The sequence below is a fragment of the Cryptomeria japonica genome, chromosome 2 (assembly GCF_030272615.1).
Source record: "Cryptomeria japonica chromosome 2, Sugi_1.0, whole genome shotgun sequence".
Taxonomy (NCBI): Eukaryota; Viridiplantae; Streptophyta; class Pinopsida; order Cupressales; family Cupressaceae; genus Cryptomeria; species Cryptomeria japonica.
Window position 1 is genome coordinate 577658239 of NC_081406.1, and position 21251 is coordinate 577679489.

Genomic DNA, 21251 nt, shown 5'->3' on the forward strand with positions numbered 1-21251 from the left:
GTGGCGCCTTCTATTCATCGTGATCTCTATGTTCTGCCTATGCCTTCCGCTCTGCGCCTATGACTCGCGACACATTGATCGAGACTCGCGATTTTCTGAGTGTTTGCAACCCGCGAATTTCTTTTTCACGTCGTTATACCTCTTTGTGGCGAGTTCTCGGTGGCCATCTACATCTTTTGGCCACGTTCTTTTCTGTCTACTCGCGATTTCCGGGCATCTAGGGTTTTGCAAATTTCGTCTCTGCAGCTTCTTCGATGCATTTTTGCCATCTAGGGTTTATTATGAACCCTCTGTATTTTTTCTCAATGACTAGGGTTGTCCGAAAATCCATTCTTAGAAAAACATTTCTGGGTTTTATGAAAACTGATTTTGGGTACCTGTCATGATTTTCTGGGTCTTCACAAATCCATACATTGGGATCCATGTCGAACTAGTTTTCAAAATTTGCCTCAAAATCAGTGCTTGTTTACTGCCTCTGTCCTCTTGCACACATCGTATTTACGCGATTTCACGCATTTTCATCTACCTCGATATTCGTGTCATTATTTGGTCAGCTTTGACCTCAGTTTTCTATAATGGCATCTTTGACGAATATTATGCTCGAGGGCAATCAAAAATTTAATGGTAGAAACTACAATACTTCGAAACAGCAGATGCTCACCATTTTTGAGTATCGCGTTATTGATCAATTGGTTCTTGAAAAGGCCACCCGTCCAACTGCAGCCGGTCCTGAACAGACAAAGTTTGATGAACAAAATCGTGAAGCAGTCATGCTCATCAAGCTCTCAATGAACGAGGATCAGCTTCCTCAGATACCTTCCGGCAAAATAGCTACCGAGATATGGGAGCATCTCAAGACGTTGCATGAGACGTCTCATAACAGTAGAGCCTTCTTTCTAAAAAATATGCTCTTTTCTATTGTCATGGATGAGGGCAAATCTCATCAGGATCATCTCAATTGGATCAAGGAAATTCGTGACCAGTTGGAAGCCATCGGCCGGAAAATGGAGGAAATGGTTGTGATAACTCTAAAGAGCTTACCAAAGTCCTACGAGCATTTTGTCGAAACACTCAACATCACCTCAATTGGTGTTGATCTGAAGTTCGTTGATCTCTGCACAAAACTTTTGCAACAAGATCGGTGGAAGCAGCAGTTCGACAGCGGTAATAGCTCATCCGCTTCAGAACAAGCATTCGCAACTAAATCCTTTCAGAAGGATAAAGGCAAAACACAATCTTCTCAATCTTCTCAGCAGAAACCCTCTGCTCCATCATCAGAAAGCTCGAAGAAGAAAAATGTTTAGTGCAATTACAGCCATAAGTTTGGTCATATGAAGCTTGAGTGTCGTAAACGTTTGCCTGCACAGGCTAAGCAAAGTGGTTCGCAGCTGAAAGCAAATGTAGGAGAGCACAATGAGCAGAGCGAGTCTGCCTTTTACGCCTTCATGGCTAAAATACCTACAGACCCTGTCAAATCCTTCGCTTGGTATATTGATTTAGGTGCCTCTCGCCACTTCACTCATCATCGAGATTGGTTCACTGATTTTCAGCCTTACTCAGATTCAGTTATCTTTGAAGGTGGGGAAGAGTCCACCGTTGTCGTAAAGGGCAATGTGCAAATGCAGTATGAAGGGAGGAAATTAATTTTCCTCAATGTCGACTATGTTCCAGGAATGGAACTCAACCTTCTCTCAGTCAATCAAATTCTAAGACATTCTCCTCGACTCCACGTGACCTTCAATTCACAGTAGTGCGGTATCATTGATCGGAAGATTCAAACAACTGTTGCTATGGGTCTTGAGGATCATGGTCTTTTCAGACTAGTTGACTGAGGTGATTCTTAGGAGCTTGCCATGGCAGCCAAGCGGTCCTCTGTTAGTACACTCTAGCATCAGCAGTATGGGCACTTAAATGTGCACTATCTTTTTAAGCTTGTTCGGGAAGATCTTGTGATCGGACTGCTAGAGATCCAAACCCAGAACCTTGGAGTGTGTGGACCATGTCAGGATAGCAAGCAGCATCGGACTCTATTTTCGGATGGCGACTCCTGGAGAGCTTCTAAGGTACTACAACTAATTCATGTTGATATCTATGGGCCTATGGCTACTCCTTCTATTACTAGGTCCAAGTATTTTCTACTTTTTGTTGATGATTTTAGTAGAAAAATGTGGGTGTATTTCCTTCATAAGAAATCAAAAACGTTTGTTGTGTTCAAAAGTTCAAAGCATTAGTAGAAAAAGAGTCTGGTAATCACATTATTAATCTTCGAATTGATAATGGGGGAGAATTTTGTTCTTCTTCCTTCTCCCATTTATGTGGACAACATGCCATCAAGCATCAACTCACTACACCTTACACCCCTCAACAAAACGGTGTCATTGAGCGGAGAAAATGCACGATAACCGAAATGGCCCGGTCTATGCTTGAACACAAGAGTGTTCCGAAGAAGTTTTGAGCCGAAGCAATTAACACTGCAGTCTAACTTCTGAATCGGTCTTTTACTGTGGCTGTGAAGAAGAAGACTTTAGAAGAGGCCTAGTTAGGCTACAAGCCCAGAATCAGTCACTTGAAGGTTTTGGGCTCTACTTCTTTTGTTTGGATCCCTAATGCTATGCGCACCAAGTTGGATGCCAAGAGCCAGAAACTCATGCTCACCGGCTACAGTGATAATCACAAAGCCTAACAACTAGTTGATATTGAGACAGATTGTGCCATCTTCAGTCGGGACGTAGTTTTTGATGAGGGTCGAGGACCATTTCAGCTCTCTCCTCCAGTTATGGATTCTGAGGATCAGCCTTTGAAGGTTTCAGACTTCGGTGTTCGTCTTCCATTAGATCCACCTGATGGGAGGGCTCCAGCTGTTCCAACTACTGCACCTTCACTAGTTCCTTCTCCTGCAGGATCACCTAGACATGCAACTGCACCACCTGATTTTCCACAAGATTCATCTGATCTCCTGTTACATGAACCTGATCCTATTGCACCTACTGCATCTGATGTTAGCACTTCTACTCTCTGGCCTAAATGGTGGGTTAAGACATTTGTTGATCTTCATGATGATGACCTCATCAAGGGTAGAACTTCTCGGAAAAAGAGCAAGCAACCTGATTATGTCAATTTTGCTCTGATGGACAACATTCACAGTGTGTATAAACCTCAAACATACACAGAGGCGAAAGGGACACCTGAGTGGGAACAAGCTATGGCAACTGAGCACCAGAGCTTGTTGAAAAATCACACTTGGGTTCTATCAGATCTTCCTCCTGGGAAGAAAACCCATTGGCTGCAAATGGGTCTATAAAGTCAAGTACAAGGTTGATGGTACTTTGGATAAGTACAAGGCTTGTCTCATTGCCAAAGGCTTCTCTCGGTGTGAAGGAATTGATTACGACGAAACCTTTGCTCTGACTGCAAAGATGAGCACCATCAGATTATTCCTAGCCATGGCAGCTCAGTGTGGCTGGAAGATCCATCAAATGGACGTCAAGAGTGTCTTTCTGAATGGTGAGTTACAGGAAGAGATCTACATAATGCAACCTCCCGGATTCAAGCTTGCCAGAAAAGAACACCAGGTGCTCAAACTGGTGAAAGCACTCTATGACCTGAAACAGGCTCCTCGAGCATGGTACATGAAAATTGATAAGTACCTCATAGATCAGGTTTTCCAGAGGAGTCCTTCCGACTCAAATTTGTATGTCAAGACTACTAGCAATGATATCATCATTCGGGTTATTTATGTTGATGATCTCATCCTCACTAGCAGCTTGGCATCTTTGATTCAGGGAATCAAGCAGACTTTATGCTAGTCTTTTGACATGACCGACCTTGGGCTTCTGCACTACTGCCCAGGTGTTGAGGTTTGGCAGCAATCTCATGGTATCTTCATTTCTTAGTCCAAATATGACAAGGCTCTACTAGAGAAGTTTTGAACGCAAGACAGCAAACCTGCATCTACACCTATGTTGAAGAACCTGAAGTTGTTGGCCAAATCTGGTTCTCCAGTTCAGAATGAATCCGATTTCAGGCAGCTAGTGGTCAGTTTAATATATCTCACCTCCACTAGACTTGATCTGAGCTATGCAGTGAGTTACATATCCCACTTCATGACACCTCCTACATCAGAACATTGGGCTGCAGCGAGGCTGATCCTGCGCTATGTCAAGGGCACTTCAAACTTTGGTATCCTCTATGGACGAACCAAAGATCCGAGAGTCATCAGTTATACAAATTTGGACTGGGCAAGCTCTATTGATGACAGAAAGTCCACATCCGGATATGTCTTCAGTTTGGACACAGGTGCTATCACTTGGACTAGTAAGAAGCAGCAGGCAGTAGCTCTTTCCTCGACAGAAGCAGAATATCAAGGAACAGTCAAAGCAACGTGTGAGGCAATTTGGCTTCGAAGGATGCTTTCAAACATCCAACTGTCTCAAGCCGGTCCTACACCCCTCTTCTGTGACAATCAAGGGATGTTAAAACTCGCTAAGAATCCAGTCTTCCATGAGCGGACCAAGCATGTTGAGCTTCATTGTCACTCCATCCACAAGCTGGTTGAAGATGGATTTGTGGATTTGCAGTATATTCCTACAAAGGATCAAATTGCAGATATCCTCACCAAGTCCCTACTTCCGGATAAATTTGTTAAGTTCAGGGGGCTGCTTGGAGTCGAAGACAAATTGACCATTAAGGGAGGGTATTAGAATAATATCTTTGTCTTATTTGTTTCTATTTTGTTTAATGGTCAATATTGTGAATATCTTGTATAATTAGATTCTTTCTAATTCTGACGAGTTTCTTATTAGAAACTTCATTCATTGTAATTCTATTTAATGATCAGTTTGATCATTAGTAAATACATCTATTTTTTACCAATTACTTGTGTTACAGTAATAGTTTTCCTTTAGCTGTAATGTCCCCTTTATGTTAATACCCAAAAACAAGGGAACAATTAACTTGAAATCAATTGCAAGGGACTTCTTTCTTATTCAATCGATAAGGCCTTCAATCTATGAATGCTTGCCTAATATGTATGATGAGGTAGTGATTCTATATGATCTTGAGATATGGATGGTTACTCGTTTTATCTTGTGACTTATAGCAAATCAGATATGCAATGTGCCTGATATGTTTCGCTGGTAAATGAGCATCCAAAGATCAAAGGTTGCTTGCTCTAAGTGAGTGAATCCACAAAGGAATAAGAAATAAAGATGTTTGATCTATAAGTGTCGGTGTTTCAGAAATTCATATTCAATGGCTTATGCGATGTAGGGGTAGTTGTTTCTGATTGAATTCACTATGGATATGTGACCTGATCTTCTATCTGCTATTGGATAACCTCCCCTTGAATCTGCATAATCGGGATTGAATGAATTTGATCTGCATTATATACTTTCATTTTCTCCTTTCGTTGAGAGTTGTGACTATTCATTAAGAGATCGTGTCTTCCCATTATGAACTAATCGCATATCTTAACATATGTTTAGCTTGCTTTACTAGATCGGTTATTAATCATGAGTTTAATATTAAACATTTTTTCTCTCATTGATGACTGCAATTCTTTAATCGTAGAAGATTATTGTTGTGAATCAAGGGGATGACTAGGTAACTTGGCTGGTTCCTTCTGGTTCCTGATGCAGGAGCATCCTCGGTTCATAGCAATCTTGCATCAACCAAAAACATTTTCTTTCCTGTTTGCAGTTTCAGTTTTCCTTTATGTGTGTCCCAGTTTTGGCACACCGGTTTCCTGTGGAGTTGGACTCTTCTTGAAGACCTGATCACTTGGCTTGCTTTCTAAACGCATCTCATTTGGATCACTTTCCGACAAGATATCGCTACCGGTTTTCCTTGACAGTTTCTGGTTACCAGTTGCCTGAGACCTATTTTGGTGATCTACCGGAACCCATTTCGATGCTTGCGGAGTCTTGGATGTTGATCTCAATGTTTCTTGACGTGTGGCCGACCTTCTGCATTTCATCCTTTGGATTTTCTGAAGGCCGACCTCATTCATTTCTGCACATTTGGGTTTTGATCCTTTTGGGCCGACCTGATCCTTTGGATCAATATATATATTTGTAATCATGCTTTGCATTGGGGGGAATCGATTCAGAGATAAAGGAGTATCAGATAGATAGTGCTTAAAAGATATATCATTCGATTCAAGGTCCCAATGAGACCTATTCTACCAGGCCTGTGTGCCGGTATGTTGTAACCCGGTTGAAGCCGGTTGGATGTAATTGACTTTTCATGCAATAAAACAATTTGTTCTGCATTTGCTTCCATCATATCTGTGTGTTTCCGTTGTGTTAACTCTTGCTGACCGGTTTGGACTGATCTCTTTGAGGTCCCTCCTCGCCGGTGACTGCTTCAGCTCCTCATCCCTTGATTGACTTCCTGCAAATCTGATGTTCATGATATCCTCTTATCGGATTATCCCTTACACCCGAATTGGCCAATCGCTGTCATAAGATCTATAATGTCAATATGTAATGTCCCTTATTAGGACTTAACTTAAAATTTGTCTAGATGCTGGATATAACAGATCTGAATCGGATTAGAATCTGATTTTCGATCATGTATCTGCTGCTTATCTGATCTAAACGTTGTCTTCTTTCACTGATTGCTGAACTTATTTGGAGTGATGATCTTAGGCCAGTTTGGAATGTGTATTCCTTTATCGGCTGCTACAATCTTTTTATCTGTTGATGTTCTACTCAGAGACTGATTGCTTCACAGAAATAATCAGCAAAGCCTTTATCAGTTCAATATCATAAATCTAGGACTGCTCTGTTATGAGTCTGATCTTAATTCGCACTTGTTGCTTGATATGACCTTTTTCCCAGTCTGGATTGATGTCCTCTTTTATTATTTGCTGAAGATGTTCAATTCTGATTGGATGCCTTTTACTATTTCAGATCCGAATTACTAATTTCTCTTCCCACTCCTTTTCCTTCATTCACATCCCTCCTTAAATATGCTTCTCTTGTTGCTGAAGAGTTGTGTCTCCTTAGACAGTCACCTTCTTTTCAAGGGTACTGTCTACATAAATTTTCTTTTTTGCTCCTTAACTAATATTAAACATATTTGAGTCTCTTCCTACATTTTTCATCTCAAATGAAATTCTCTTATCTCCCTTTTATATCTCATGTTTGAGGGAGTCACAACTTTTCATTTCATGCCTTTTGACCATTCATTAAACTTAACTAGATTTTAAATAAATTAAATTTTATTTTATATTTTAATTATTTTATTATTATTATTAAATCATATTTCAACAAGGGGGCATTACACGATACCACCAATTGTCTAATGATTAATTGATGATACAATATTCTCCTTCGTTTGATGGCCGATTTTAATTAGTCTTACATGAGAGAACCAAGCATGTTGAGCTTCATTGTCACTTCATCCGCAAGCTGGTTGAAGATGGATCCGTGGATTTGAAGTATATTCCTACAGAGGATCAAATTGCAAATATCCTCACCAAGTCCCTACTTCCAGATAAGTTTGCTAAGTTCAAGGGGCTGCTTGGTGTAATAGACAGATTGACTATTAAGGGAGGGTATTAGAATAATATCTTCATCTTAGTTGTTTCTATTTTGTTTAATGGTCAATATTGTGTATATCTTGTATAATTAGATTCTTTCTAATTCTAATGAGTTTCTTTTTAGAAACATCGTTCATTGTAATTCTACTTAATGGTCAGTTTGATCATTAGTAAACATATCCAATTTTTACCAAATACTTGTGTATTATGGTATCAAAGACGTAGGTGAAATTTTTTCAATTTCTTTGAAATTATTTTCTAGTTTTTAAAACCTGTCTAGGGTTTATGTTATTCCTGGGCGCTATGTCTGTTTCACGGGTTCTAGTTTTTGCAAATCGCGCGTATGTGGCCGCGATCCGTTTTCTGGTGAAGTTCGTGATTTTTTTCATTTTTAGAAACCGCGTCGCGATTTTTCGCGATCCGTCCAATCTCTACAATTTTTTCAAAGATTTTTCCCGCAATCTGGGTTTTTTGTTTTTTCGAATCTAAATGTGTGAGAGCCGCGCGATTTTATTTTGTGCCCGTTCTGCTCTTTGCGCAATTTTTTGCGCTCGTTTCTACCCGTGATTTCGTCTTTCCACGTCAGATCTGTTTTTGTTTTGCGCGGCCTTTCGGCGGCATTTTTCAACACCCTTTTCCATTTCTTTTTTGCACGTCTACAGTTTGTGTTTCACGCCGTCTGCAGGGCCTCGACACGAAATTTATGTTCGCGATTTTACACCTCTGTGTGCATGACTGCTATCTGGGTCTTCGACTACGCTTTTCGTGGTGACCTTTCTTCTTGTCTAGGCACGATTTTTTTTTACGAGTGTGATTTTCAGCTCTACAACACGATTTTTCGTGTTTGGTTCAATCTTTTCTATGTCGCCTAGGGTTTTTCACGAACCCTCAGTAACTGTTTTGCGGCCAAGGTTTTCTAAAAAATCTTTTTGAAAATTATGATGTTCGGGTTTTTTGGGGTTTTTTGAAAACTCATCTAGGTCACTGTCAAAATTTTTTGGGTTGTCAACAATCCATAAATTGGAATCCGTGCCACCAAAAATTTTCAAGATTTGTCTCTAAGTCAATGCCTTTTTCTGCCTCTTTTCTTGCATGCCTCGCGTTTACACGATTTTACGCATCTTCTACCTCGATATTTGTGCCATCATTCAGTCAACTAGCTTTGACCTCAGTTTTCAGCAATGGCATCTTTGACGAATATTCTGCTCGAGGGAAGTTAGAAATTCAATGGCAGAAATTATAACACCTGGAAACAACGGATGCTCACCATTTTTGAGTATCGCATTATTGATCAATTGGTTCTTGGAAAGGTCACCAGTCCCACTGCAGTCAGTCCTGAACAGACAAAGTTTGATGAACAAAATCATGAAGCAATCATGCTCATCAAGCTCTTAGTGACCGACGATCAGCTTCCTCAGATACCTTCCAACAAAACAGCTACCGAGATATGGGAGCATCTCAGGACGCTACATGAGACGTCTGATAGAGCAGAGCCTTCTTTCTGAAAAATATGCTCTTCTCTATTGTCATGGATGAGCACAAATCCCTTCAGGATCATCTCAATCAGATCAAGGAAATCCATGACCAGTTGGAAGCCATCAGTCAGAAAATGGAGAACATGATCGTGATAACTCTGAAGAGCTTACCAAAGTCCTATGAGCATTTTGTCGAAACACTCAACATCACCTCAACTGGTGTTGATCTAAAGTTCGCTCGTCTCTGCACTAAACTTCTGCAACAAGATCGATGGAAGCAGAAATTCGACAGCGGTAATAGCTCCTCCGCTTCAGAACAAGCATTTGCAACTAAATCCTTCCAGAAGGATAAAGGTAAATCACAATCTTCTCAGTTTTCTCAGCAGAAACCCTATGCTCCATCATCAGAAGGCTCGAAGAAGAAAAATGTTCAGTGCAATTACTGCCATAAATTTGGTCACATGAAGCTGGAGTGTCGTAAACGCTTGGCTGCACAAGCTAAGCAAAGTAGTTCGCAGCCAAAAGCAAATGTAGCAGACCACACTGAGCAGAGCGAGTCTACCTTTTAGGCCTTCATGGCTAAAAGACCTGCAGACCAAGTCAAATCCTCTACCTGGTATATAGATTCAAGTGCCTCACGCCACTTCACTCATCGCCGAGATTGGTTCACTGATTTTCAGCCGTACTTAGATTCAGTTATATTTCGAGGGGAAGAGTACACCGTTCTTGGAAAGGGCAATCTACAGATTCAGTATGGCGGGAAGAAATTAATTTTCCTCAATGTGTTCTATGTTCTAGGAATGGAACTCAACCTTCTCTCAGTCAGTCAAATTCTACGACATTCTCCTCGGCTCCATGTGACCTTCAGTTCACATCAATGCAGTATCATTGATCAGGAGACTCAGACAACTATTGTTGTGGGTCTTGAGGATCATGGTCTATTCAGACTAGTTGATTCTAGTGATTCTGCGGAGCTTGCCATGGCAACTAAGCGCTCCTCTTTTAGTACACTCTGGCATCAGTGGTATGGGCACTTAAATGTGCACTATCTTTCTCAGCTTGTTCGGGAAGATCTTGTGATCGGACTGCCAGAGATCCAGACCCAAAACCTCGGAGTTTGCAGAGCATGTCAGGCTGGCAAACAGCATCATACTCCCTTTTCGGATGGCGACTCTTAGAGAGCCTCTAAGGTACTCCAACAGGTCCATGTTGATATTTGTGGACCTATGGCTACTCCTTCTGTCACTCGGTCCAGGGATTTTCTACTTTTTGTTGATGATTTTAGTAGAAAAATGTGGGTGTATTTTCTTCAATAGAAATCAGAGGTTTTTGTTGTGTTTCAAAAATTTAAAGCATTAGTAGAAAAAGAGTCTGGTAATCATATTGTAACTCTTCGGTCTGATAAATGGGGAGAATTTTGTTCTTCTGCTTTCTCCCATTTCTGTGAACATGGCATCAAGCGCCAACTCACTACACCTTACACCCCTCAGCAAAACGGTGTCATTGAGCGGAGAAACAACACGATAACCGAAATAGCTCGGTCTATGCTTGAACACAAGTGTACCGAAGAAATTTTGGGCTGAAGCAGTTAATACTGCAGTCTATCTTCTGAAACGGTCTCCTACTTTGGCTGTGAAGAAGAAGACTCCGACAAAGGCCTGGTCAGGCCGCAAGCCCAAAATCAGTCACCTGAAGGGTTTTGGCTCCACTGCCTTTGTTTGGATCCATGATGCAAAATGCACCAAGTTGGATGCCAAGAGTCAGAAACTCATGCACACCGGCTATAGTGATAATGACAAAGCCTACCGACTAGTTGATATTGAGACAGATTGTGTCATCTTCAGTCGAGACATGGTTTTTGATGAGGGTCGAGGGCCATTTCAGCTCTCTCCTCCAGTTGTGGATTCAGACGATCAGCCTTTGAAAGCTTCAGACTTGGGTGTTCGTCTTCCATTAGGTCCACCTGATGGGAGGGCTCCAGCTGTTCCAACTCCCGCACCTTCACCAGTTCCTTCTCCTACAGGATCACCTAGACATGCAACTGCACCACTTCATTTTCCACAAATTTCATCTGATCTTCTGTTAGATGACCTTGATCCTGTTGCACCTCTTGCATCTGATGTTGGCACTTCTACTCTTCGGCCTAAATGGTGGGCTAAGACACTTGTTGATCTTCATGATGATTAACTCATCGAGGGTAGAACTGCTCGGAAAAAGAGCAAGCAGCCTGATTATGTCAATTTTGCTCTCATGGCCAACATTCACAGTGTGTATGAACCTCAAACATACACAGAGGCGAAAGGGATACCTGAGTGGGAGCAATCTATGGCGACTGAACACCAAACCTTGCTAAAAAATAACGCTTGGGTTCTGTCAGATCTTCCTCCAAGGAAGAAACCCATTGGGTGTAAATGGGTCTATAAGGTAAAATACAAGGGTGAAGGCACTTTAGATAAGTACAAGCCTCGTCTTGTTGCCAAAGGCTTCTCTCAACGTGAAGGCATTAATTACGAGGAAACCTTTGCTCCGACTGCAAAGATGAGCACCATCAAATTAGTCCTAGCCATGGCAGCTCAGTGTGGCTGGAAGGTCCATTAAATGGACGTCAAGAGTGCTGGTGCAGGAGCACCTCATGACTAAGATAATAAGGGAAATAAAGGCTAAAGGACACACATGAGAATATGACCTTTCAATCTATGTAATAGGGTAGTCTTGTTTGTTTGATGTTTGATTTGTTTGTAATAAACCCCACCATGTTACCCAATGACATGGATTTGGCAAATTGATAAGCCACCATGGGCATATGGGCCTAGGGGTATTTGGTTGAGTATTTTTCTAAGTGTTTATCTGTTGGAGATGTCTTAGGAAGGTTTATGACATGTTGAAGCACCTCTAGGTAGTCGGATTTAACATGTCAAAAGTTGCTCAAACTTCACAACTTTGTTGACAACTTTTAATAACTACTTTTGGTTGCAAATAGCAACTTCCTTCCAACGGTCACCTCAGTACAAAAGGTGGTTGATAACCATTGAGGAAGGTATAAAATATCATCCCCAATCATCATTGGGAGGAGACAGAATGACTTTGTAAACTTTTGGCATCATTGAAGTAATATATTTCTGAGAATTTCTTGCAATTTCGTTATTCTACGCGGTGTATCGTACTATACGATTATTTTGGAGTTAGGAAACCAGTAGGATGTGTTAGAGTGGCCAATCACCTTTCAGATGCATCAAATCTGAGGTCCTAATTCACCAAGACAAGGAAGAAATCGGCAAATTTTTGGAAGTGCTCTAGATTTGACAGTCTTGTCTAGGGTGTTGCAAAGAAATGGCCTTACCTTGCTGATCCTTCATTGGTGGTTCATGGCTTTGGAGGGGATGCAAGAATGGCCAATGTATTTTAGGATTTTAAAGGCCTTTTGTAGGTTAGGACCAGTTGGAGGCGAGGGTTTGATGCATTAAGGTGGGCAACTCCATGTGGCCACCGTGCACGTGTAAGCAAACAGGTCTCACATCAGGGGTTAAAGGTCTAATCATGGCCTAAGACTTAGGAATTGGTGTATTTGCAATAACCTAAGAGTATTCCTTGAGTTGTTTTAGTGAGTTAAGGTCTGTGTCTACACGCTCCTTTGTAAAATAGGCCTAATTGGGCTATACCGGTCTCCTAACCAAAGTAGGGTTTGGATTCTTGTGTTCCCCACCGGTAAGAACCCTCAGGATATGTTTTGTAACTCTCAAAAGGGTACTCAAATCTAAGATTTGTTGTCTGGTCCTTTGGAGAAATAAAGAGTTAAGTGTGGAAAACCGGTCTGGCAAGGCTACTAGGTTTTGTAGGCATTGCTGTAGTAGTCACCCAAACCGGTAGAGGGAACCTGAATTCAATGATTGAAGGAGGTCTCCCTGACCTAGGGGACTTCAAATCAAACCTTAAATAGCCATTGTTGCATTGGAGAAGGGACCAAACCATTGTTGACCTTGTACCGGTAAATGAAAGAGACCTTGTACCGGTAGTCTTTTTGTTTAGAAGAAAGGAATGTGGGACTTGTCAAACTGATATTCCTTAACCCCTGAAAGTGTTGTATGATTGCTAGGGTCCTTGGTGTGTTCTTGGATTAGGGGAACCTATCCTATACCTATACCGGGACTCTGCATCAAGTGCCTTCCTGAATGGTGAGTTACACGAAGAGGTCTACATGACGCAACCTCCTGGATTCAAGGTTGTCGGAAAAGAACACCAGGTGCTCAAACTGGTGAAAGCACTCTATGGCCTGAAACAGGCTCCTCGGGCATGGTACATGAAGATTGATAAGTACCTCACAGATCAGGGTTTCCAGAGGAGTCCTTCTGACTCAAATTTGTATGTCACGACTATTGGCAGCGATATCATCATTTTGGTTATTTATGTTGATGATTTGAATCATCACTAGCAGCTCGGAATCTTTGGTTCAGGGAATCAAGCAGAATTTATGCTAGTCTTTTGACATGACTGACCTTGGCCTTCTACACTATTGCCTAGGTGTTGAGGTTTGGCAGCAGTCTCATGGCATCTTCATTTCTAAGTCCAAATATGTCAGGGCTCTGCTAGATAAGTTCAAAATGCAAGACTGCAAACCTATATCTACACCTATGGAGAGAGGTCTAAAGTTGTCGCCCAAATCTGGTTCTCCAATTGAGAATGAATCTGATTTCAGGCAACTAGTGGGCAGTTTAATATATCTCACCTCCACTAGACCTGATCTGAGCTATGCAGTCAGCTGCATACCCCGCTTCATGACAGCTCCTACATCAGAATATTGGGTTGCAGCGAGGCGGATCCTGCGCTGTCAAAAACACTTCAGACTTTGGTATCCTTTATCGACGAACCAAAGATATCAGACTCATTGGTTACACAGAATCGGACTAGGCAGGCTTTGTTGATGGTAGAAAGTCTACATCCGGATATGTCTTCAGTTTGGGCACAGGTGCTACTTGGACCAGTAAGAAGTAGCAAGTCGTAGCTCTTTCCTCGACTGAAGCTGAATATCGAGGAACAGTCAAAGCAGCTTGTGAGGCAGTTTGGCTTCGTCGGATGCTTTCAGACATTCAACTGTCTCAAGCCGATCCTACACCCCTCTTCTGTGACAATCAAGGGGTGTTGAAACTCGCAAAGAATCCAGTCTTCCATGAGAGAACCAAGCATGTTGAGCTTCATTGTCACTTCATCCGCAAGCTGGTTGAAGATGGATCCGTGGATTTGCAGTATATTCCTATAGAGGATCAAACTGCAGATATCCTCACCAAGTCCCTACTTCCAGATAAGTTTGCTAAGTTCAGGGGGCTGCTTGGTGTAGTAGACAGATTGACCATTAAGGGAGGGTATTAGAATAATATCTTCGTCTTAGTTGTTTCTATTTTGTTTAATGGTCAATATTGTGTATATCTTGTATAATTAGATTCTTTCTAATTCTAATTTGTTTCTTTTTAGAAACTTCGTTCATTGTAATTCTATTTAATGATCGGTTTGATCATTAGTAAATATATCCAATTTTACCAAATACTTGTGTACTAGGGAGATGGATTGCAACACTACGTTAATTGAACTTGCTCAGCATTCTCCACAGCCTTCATGTGGAATGCATGAGTGGTGATCAAGATTGGTTTCTGACAGTGTTGATGTTCAACAAATGAAAACAAATTGTTAACTGGTTTTTCTTCTATAGGTCGGTACAGTGATATTACATTGCTTGAAAGCATTGCTCTGCCTAATCAGACCTTCTAACTACAAATTTAGATAACAGTAAATGCTTGTGGTGGAATTGAATGTGAAGCAGTGAAAGAATTATCATTATCCTTTTCAGACTGAAATATAAATGTGGATCTGCTCTGTTGTTAAGATACAGTTTGATTTCGTTAAGAAGTGGACTGAACTATGTAAACTTCCTGAATTTGGTTATTATGCACACTTTCTTGACATGAATCAAATATTTTCAGCTTACAATGACAGCCACACATATGCACTCTATCTTTCTAGTGTGGCTAACTGCTAATATATAATGGACAAAGTGATGATAACAATTCCAATACCTACAGTGGGATAGTAAATGATTAAAGACAAGCCAGAGGTAAGACGAATTGTTTCACTGTTCCACTATCACGAGGAGGTTAATGGTGATCAAATTGTAGCAACTGTAACTATCATTTTCCTTCTATGCAATATACTTTGGCAGTCATGTTAGTTTTGTTAAATGTTGCTTTGAATTGATCTTGCAATCTAGATTGGAGACTCATTTTGAATCTGTTGCCTGAATTGGATTTTGTTTTGACATCAAGCACTGTTTTTAGCCCATTATCTCTATTTACAAAGGGTGTGTCTCCCACTCAACACTAATTCGCCTGTTTTTTAAAAATATAAGGACAATTCAATTAATGAATTAGTTCTGTAAAGTTACTTTACGTGTATAGATAAAGAGGTATACACACACATAAACTCATCAAGGGATGCCAGTATTTATAAGAATACAATGGTTAAAAATTATTGAAAATAGATCTTTACACATAGTAACCAATAATCAACGTTCCAACTTTCTTTTTGCAGTAGACTGGAGAAAGCAAATCATAAACAAAATTACAAAAATACTGGTAATTATCAGCTGGTAGGCAGAACATTTATTATCAACAAATACTATAAACCAACGGTATAAATATTTCTCTCTGAAATTCTTGGTACAAATCCTTGGGTGTTTCAAACTTCAAACAACTAGAAAGTCTTTGATGAGAAACATTTCTGCACTGAAATAGCAGGAACAAGGGATGTAATTCTCCATACATAATTTTGAGATGTGCCTTGAATTGAAACATAACTTGCCCCTGCACATGAACTTTAGAAATTTCAACAAGGTGCAACCATCAAAGACCAGGGTCAACCTGTTCCATGTATCTGTCTGTACTTGCAGTAATGCTTATGTCGAAGTGTGAAAACAATTAAATGAAAATAAAAAACAGAACCTGGAATGCTTTATATAATGGCACCAATTTCCAATAATGACATCCAGAAAACCCATTGGGTAAACAAAAAAGCAAAAACTATGATTCAAACTATTTAACCACTTCTATAAAGGGCTGATCTATTAATGATCAAAGTATTTCAGTCACAGGGCCAGAGATGTGGGCAGTGGCAGTTGGCACTAATTTATCCGGTATAGGGTAATCACATGCCCAGGGTCTTCACCCCGTTTCCCAGAACAAGCATGTCCCAAGGACAACAGGATGTGGAGAAAATGTCTCTCCCTCCCCACCACCATCCCCCTGGCAGGACCTCAAAGGGGTCAATCTGAGGGCAGCTCTGTAGATGCAAGGACATCCCTAAGGACATTCCCCTCTGAGAGACATGTCCTGGTATATCCTGCCATCTCTGGGGCAGCTGGGGAACATGAAGAGGTCCCTCAACTGTCCTGAGGACAATAGGACATCCCCCCACAATAAAAAAAAGGCTTTTGCACTTATAACTATATAAAAAGTAAAAAAAGAAACATAAAACCCAAAATCTAAATCTAAAAGGGATGTCCACAAGACCCCCCAATTTAAAAACATATACCCTAATACATACTCTATTGCAATTTCCAACAAAGGAAGGGAGAAAGAGGAAGAGGAAGTCTCCTACAAACTGTTAAAAAAAAGCAAGGTTGCTAGGAGGCCGGTACTAGTACTGGTACGAGAGATTGGTACTAGTACCGATATGTCTATTTTTTAAAATTGGAGACGGAAGTACTTGGAGATGCCATTTTTAATATAATTTAATAATTTATAGAAAATATCATGACATTGAATTATTGAATTGAGTTATAAAAATTCTTTGTATATTATTTCTGTCATCAATTGCTTTAGAGAGGAAGATTTGCTCTTCCTTTATACCTATCGGTGGTGCCCCTTCACCAAGGTCACCACTCTTCCAAGTTGGTCTCCAATAATTATATTATTAATAACAATATAATAATTATTATATTATTATATAATATAATAATTATACAATATATTTATAATAGTTTATATTATCACATAATAATATAATTATATCATCTCATAATAATATTATCACAATAAATATAATATAATTATATTATCACAACCTTTATGTCCCCTATGCCGGCCCGAAGGAATCCGACCATAGCATCAACACTCCCTCTTAGTTGATTAGGCCGATTAGGCCACTTACATATTTGTCTTCCTTAGGCTGGAAGTGATGACCGACATTGCCAATCTTCAACACTCCCTCTCAACTCGGGAGGATACTTCCAACTGCACAAGACATATCACCTCATCGGGATGACCAACACAATGACTATACTCATGAGCAAGCAGGAAGCTTATCACCTCATTGTGATATCACATCACCTCATCATGATGTTTGACCACAATGGCTACATACATATGTGGAAGAGAAAAATATCATCTCACTATGATAGTAAGTATTATGGCATATCCACGGATATCACCTCACATGATATCCACCATAGAGATTTCCTCATGTAATATCCACCATTATGGCTTATCCATAGATATCACTTCAAATGATATCTGTTGCCGGGAATAATCATTATGTCATATTGTCGTATTATGTTATGTTGTCATCGGTAATACTGAGTTACGGCGGTCAATTAGTTAGTCATCCCGAAGGGCAATTGGACACGACGGTTGGTCGCACCCCTTCGGGTATTATATATTGCATACCTTTTCTTCTTAGTAGCTTCATCATAGTCGTATCTGGGTGTAATGTTATAAGCACTTGATGTACATGGGCTATTGAATTTATAAAGAAGCTGGTTCTTTAAAAAAATTAAAAAAAAAGTGGTGGTGGAACCACCGTGTGGTGGGACACCGTGCAGTGGACTACCGGGTGGGACACCGTGCAGTGGGACACCATATGGAGCACCGTTGTGCGATGGGACACCGTACGGTGGACTACCGTCGATGGAGGTCACCGGCCTCGAAGGGTGTTCATCTACCGTACGGCCAAATAGCATCCACCGTACAGCCTTCCCAGACACTGTACAAGAGACCAATCACCGTACGACACCAAGTTTCGAGTGCAACAGTCGTCGTACGGCTCAGCCACCATACAACAGACCACTCCATCGTACAACAGATAACCTCTGTACAGGCTCAAGACATTACAGTCCGTAGGCCTGAAGGAGCACGGCGATAACGGCAGCGGTTTAAAAGAGGGTTAAAGGGAAAATACCACGGCATGGCAGGGATAAAGGTGGTGATGGCACATGAAAAAAAAAAACGACGACCAGATTTAAAATCATTCGATGGAGTCTGGAGCCAAGACACTGAAAAATTAGTGTGGAGAAGCAGGTTTTTGGCATCTTAAAATATCACAAAAATGATGTGCACCATGGACTTCCACGTGCATCTGAAGGTTTTCAATTGGTGTTGGCGGCGGGGGCGCTACCCCTCGACCCCGCTGGGGGCACTACCACCAGACCCCCAGTTTATTTTTGAGCTACAATACACTTTTTGAGTTGGGCGAAGGCATCAAAGAAATCACGGTAAGTGTTGGGGTTGTTTCGTACTATGAGAAAGAAGCCTGAAGCTAAGCATTGGCAGGGAAGCCATAGGCCGTAGAGGGAGACAGATTTAGAGGTTGCAAACAAACAAAGTTTGAGGGAAGGCATTGCAAGAACACGAAGTCGTACAGCACCAGAGAGTTATTCAATTCAGTTATCAGCCTTTGGGGAGTGTGATGGAGGATTTGAGGCGTCTCCTAGCCTTTGTGCCAGAAGGTTGTGGCCACTTCCAGGCACGAATGGTACGCTTTGAGGAACGCGGAGTATGTCTCAACTGGACGTGAGGTTGCCTTGGTGGATGCACAAGGGCTCGGGAGGAGTTGACCACCAGGTTGGAGGCAGTAGTAGCGTGAGCCTCAGCTTAGCGTACCCAAGTCTTGGATGCCAATAGGGCAGCACGGGTGACTATCGAGGACAAATTGGCTAGGGAGACAGTATCATTTGAGTAGCAGTTGGTGGAGGTTGAGACTAAAAAGCAAGTCTTGCAGACAAGTTTGGTTTAGGCACAGGAGGACTGTGATGTCAAGGAACAAAAAGAACTCCTTGCGGAAGCAATAATGGTGACATCCACACTTGAGCATCGGATGGTAGCAGAAAAGAGTTTTCAGGCGAGGACGTAGCACGTGTATGAGTTTCGGGCTCGACTGGCGTTAGCAGTTCCTGTAATTCTCTACCTTGGTTCTGTTTAATGTCATCTCTATTTTGTATTAAGTCGTCCGGAGACGACTTCTTTTCTTGGGGGGGATGATGTTGTCAGGAATAATCATTATGTCATGTTGTCGTATTATGTTATGTTGTCGTCGATAATAATGAGTTACGGCGGTCAGTTAGTTAGTCGTCCCGAAGGGCAATTGGACGCGATGGTTGGTCGCACCCCTTCGGCTATTATATATTGCATACCTTTCCTTCTTAGTAGCATCATCATAGTCATATCTGGGTGTAATGTTATAAGCACTTGATGTACATGGATTGTTGAATTTATACAGAAACTGGTTCTTTAATATATTTCCATTATGTTATGTGCATTTACTTTCTGCATTTAATCGTTTACCCAAACAATATCCACCATTATGGCATATCTAATGATATTACTACATGTCCACAATCCACAGATTTCACGTCACATGAAATCCACCATGCATATCTCTTTATGTAATATCCACCATTATGGCTTATCCATGGATATCACATCTCATGATATCCACCATTATGGCATATACATAGATATTACTACTAGAGACATAAACCATTATGACATATCCATAGATATCACGTCCCATGATATCCATCATAATGGTATGATCAATCAATATCGTAAGATCGTCATGATCAGATGTACAAGTGTTCACTATTGAGAGATCGTCACCTCACAATAATGTTCACAAGGGCTCATCAAGCACTAATGTATCTCAACTAAATAGCGTTCCTTTTCACCATGTCTCTAACATAGTGATACTTGATCTCCACATGCTTTGATCCATCATGAAATGCACGGTTGGAGTCTACATCACTCCAAGCTCACCAAGTATCATGAAACTCTATCCCATGAATCAAAGTCCTCTAGCTGCTATAATTTCCTAATCATTAGAGAAACCATCTTGACATGGTCCACTCCCTCTGAACCAAAATGACCAAGATCCTCAGAAGTCAACTGAAGCAAATCCTCTAGCTGCTCCCTTTGTCAGGGAAGCATACACTTCTTTACCAGAACTGTTAAATGTTGTCGTCCAATGTGAAACTCACAATAGATATAAACACGATGACCAACTCCAACCAAACGCCTCATCACAAGGAGAACTCATAGTGTTTTGCCAATAAAGTGTAATTCAATGCATTGCAAAAATAATAGACATGACAGAATGCAACATGATAGAATATAAAGAAACTCAGATCTTCATTGATTCATAATAATGTCAGTACAATGACGATGACCATACTAACCCTGTCTCCATGACCAAGGACTCGCTAATATATAAAGGTGACCGGTCAGTTACCCGATGTCAACTGTCGACAATCGACGGGTTAACTGTCGTCATTAACTCTAATTACATTAAATATCTTATTGCTTAATTACCCGGCAACATCATCCCCCCCAAAAAGAAATGTCGTCTTCGGACGACAGACAACAAAATGGGAATGATATGCCTACAACAGATAACAACTACGAACCCCACAAAATAACTACTACACACAGACTACTGAGGGGGTAAGGGAGGCGTCCCTGATGGTGGAGGGGCTGGGGCTGCTACTGCCATCTGCTCCTAAAGCTGTACCACCTGGTCGGTCCGGTATCGGAGGTCCTACTCAGCCTGCAACTGCCGCTCCCGGGAACTCACTCGAAACACTGCCTCCATCAATTCCTGATGCTTCGCCTCCAACTCGACTGCCAGGGTAGCAACTCTCAATTCTGCTAAGGCGCTCTCATTTGACTGCACTACCAACTCTACCTTCATGGCACTCAATTCTCCTCTCACGGTGGCAAGGATCTCAGCTGTACTCCTAGCATGGGTGCGCTGCTGCTCTAACTCTGTCTCCAATGCAGGGATGCGAGTGGCCAACTCCTCCTGAGCCCTATCCACCTTGAGTTGAGTCTCTCGAAGCTCGAGATACCTATCTCGTATAGCCTGCTCAATCCGTCTGACCACAGACTGTGTCTAACTCCCTCCAGCCACCTCCTGGCTCT

The 21251-nt window shown here is 41.3% G+C and overlaps 1 protein-coding gene across 12 annotated transcripts in view; it reads right to left on the bottom strand.

The window, feature by feature from the left end:
• LOC131051075 (uncharacterized) overlaps positions 1-21251 on the bottom strand; it is a 190223-nt gene that overhangs the window by 154056 nt on the left and 14916 nt on the right. For 10 of the 12 annotated variants that reach the window (XM_057985464.2, XM_057985471.2, XM_057985503.2 and 7 more), the window contains one exon: positions 15826-15866. The exons of the other annotated variants lie outside the window; for them this stretch is intronic. In XM_057985464.2, the coding sequence (XP_057841447.2) occupies positions 15826-15866 (41 nt within the window). The remainder of the gene's footprint in view (positions 1-15825; positions 15867-21251) is intronic. 12 annotated transcript variants of the gene reach the window in all.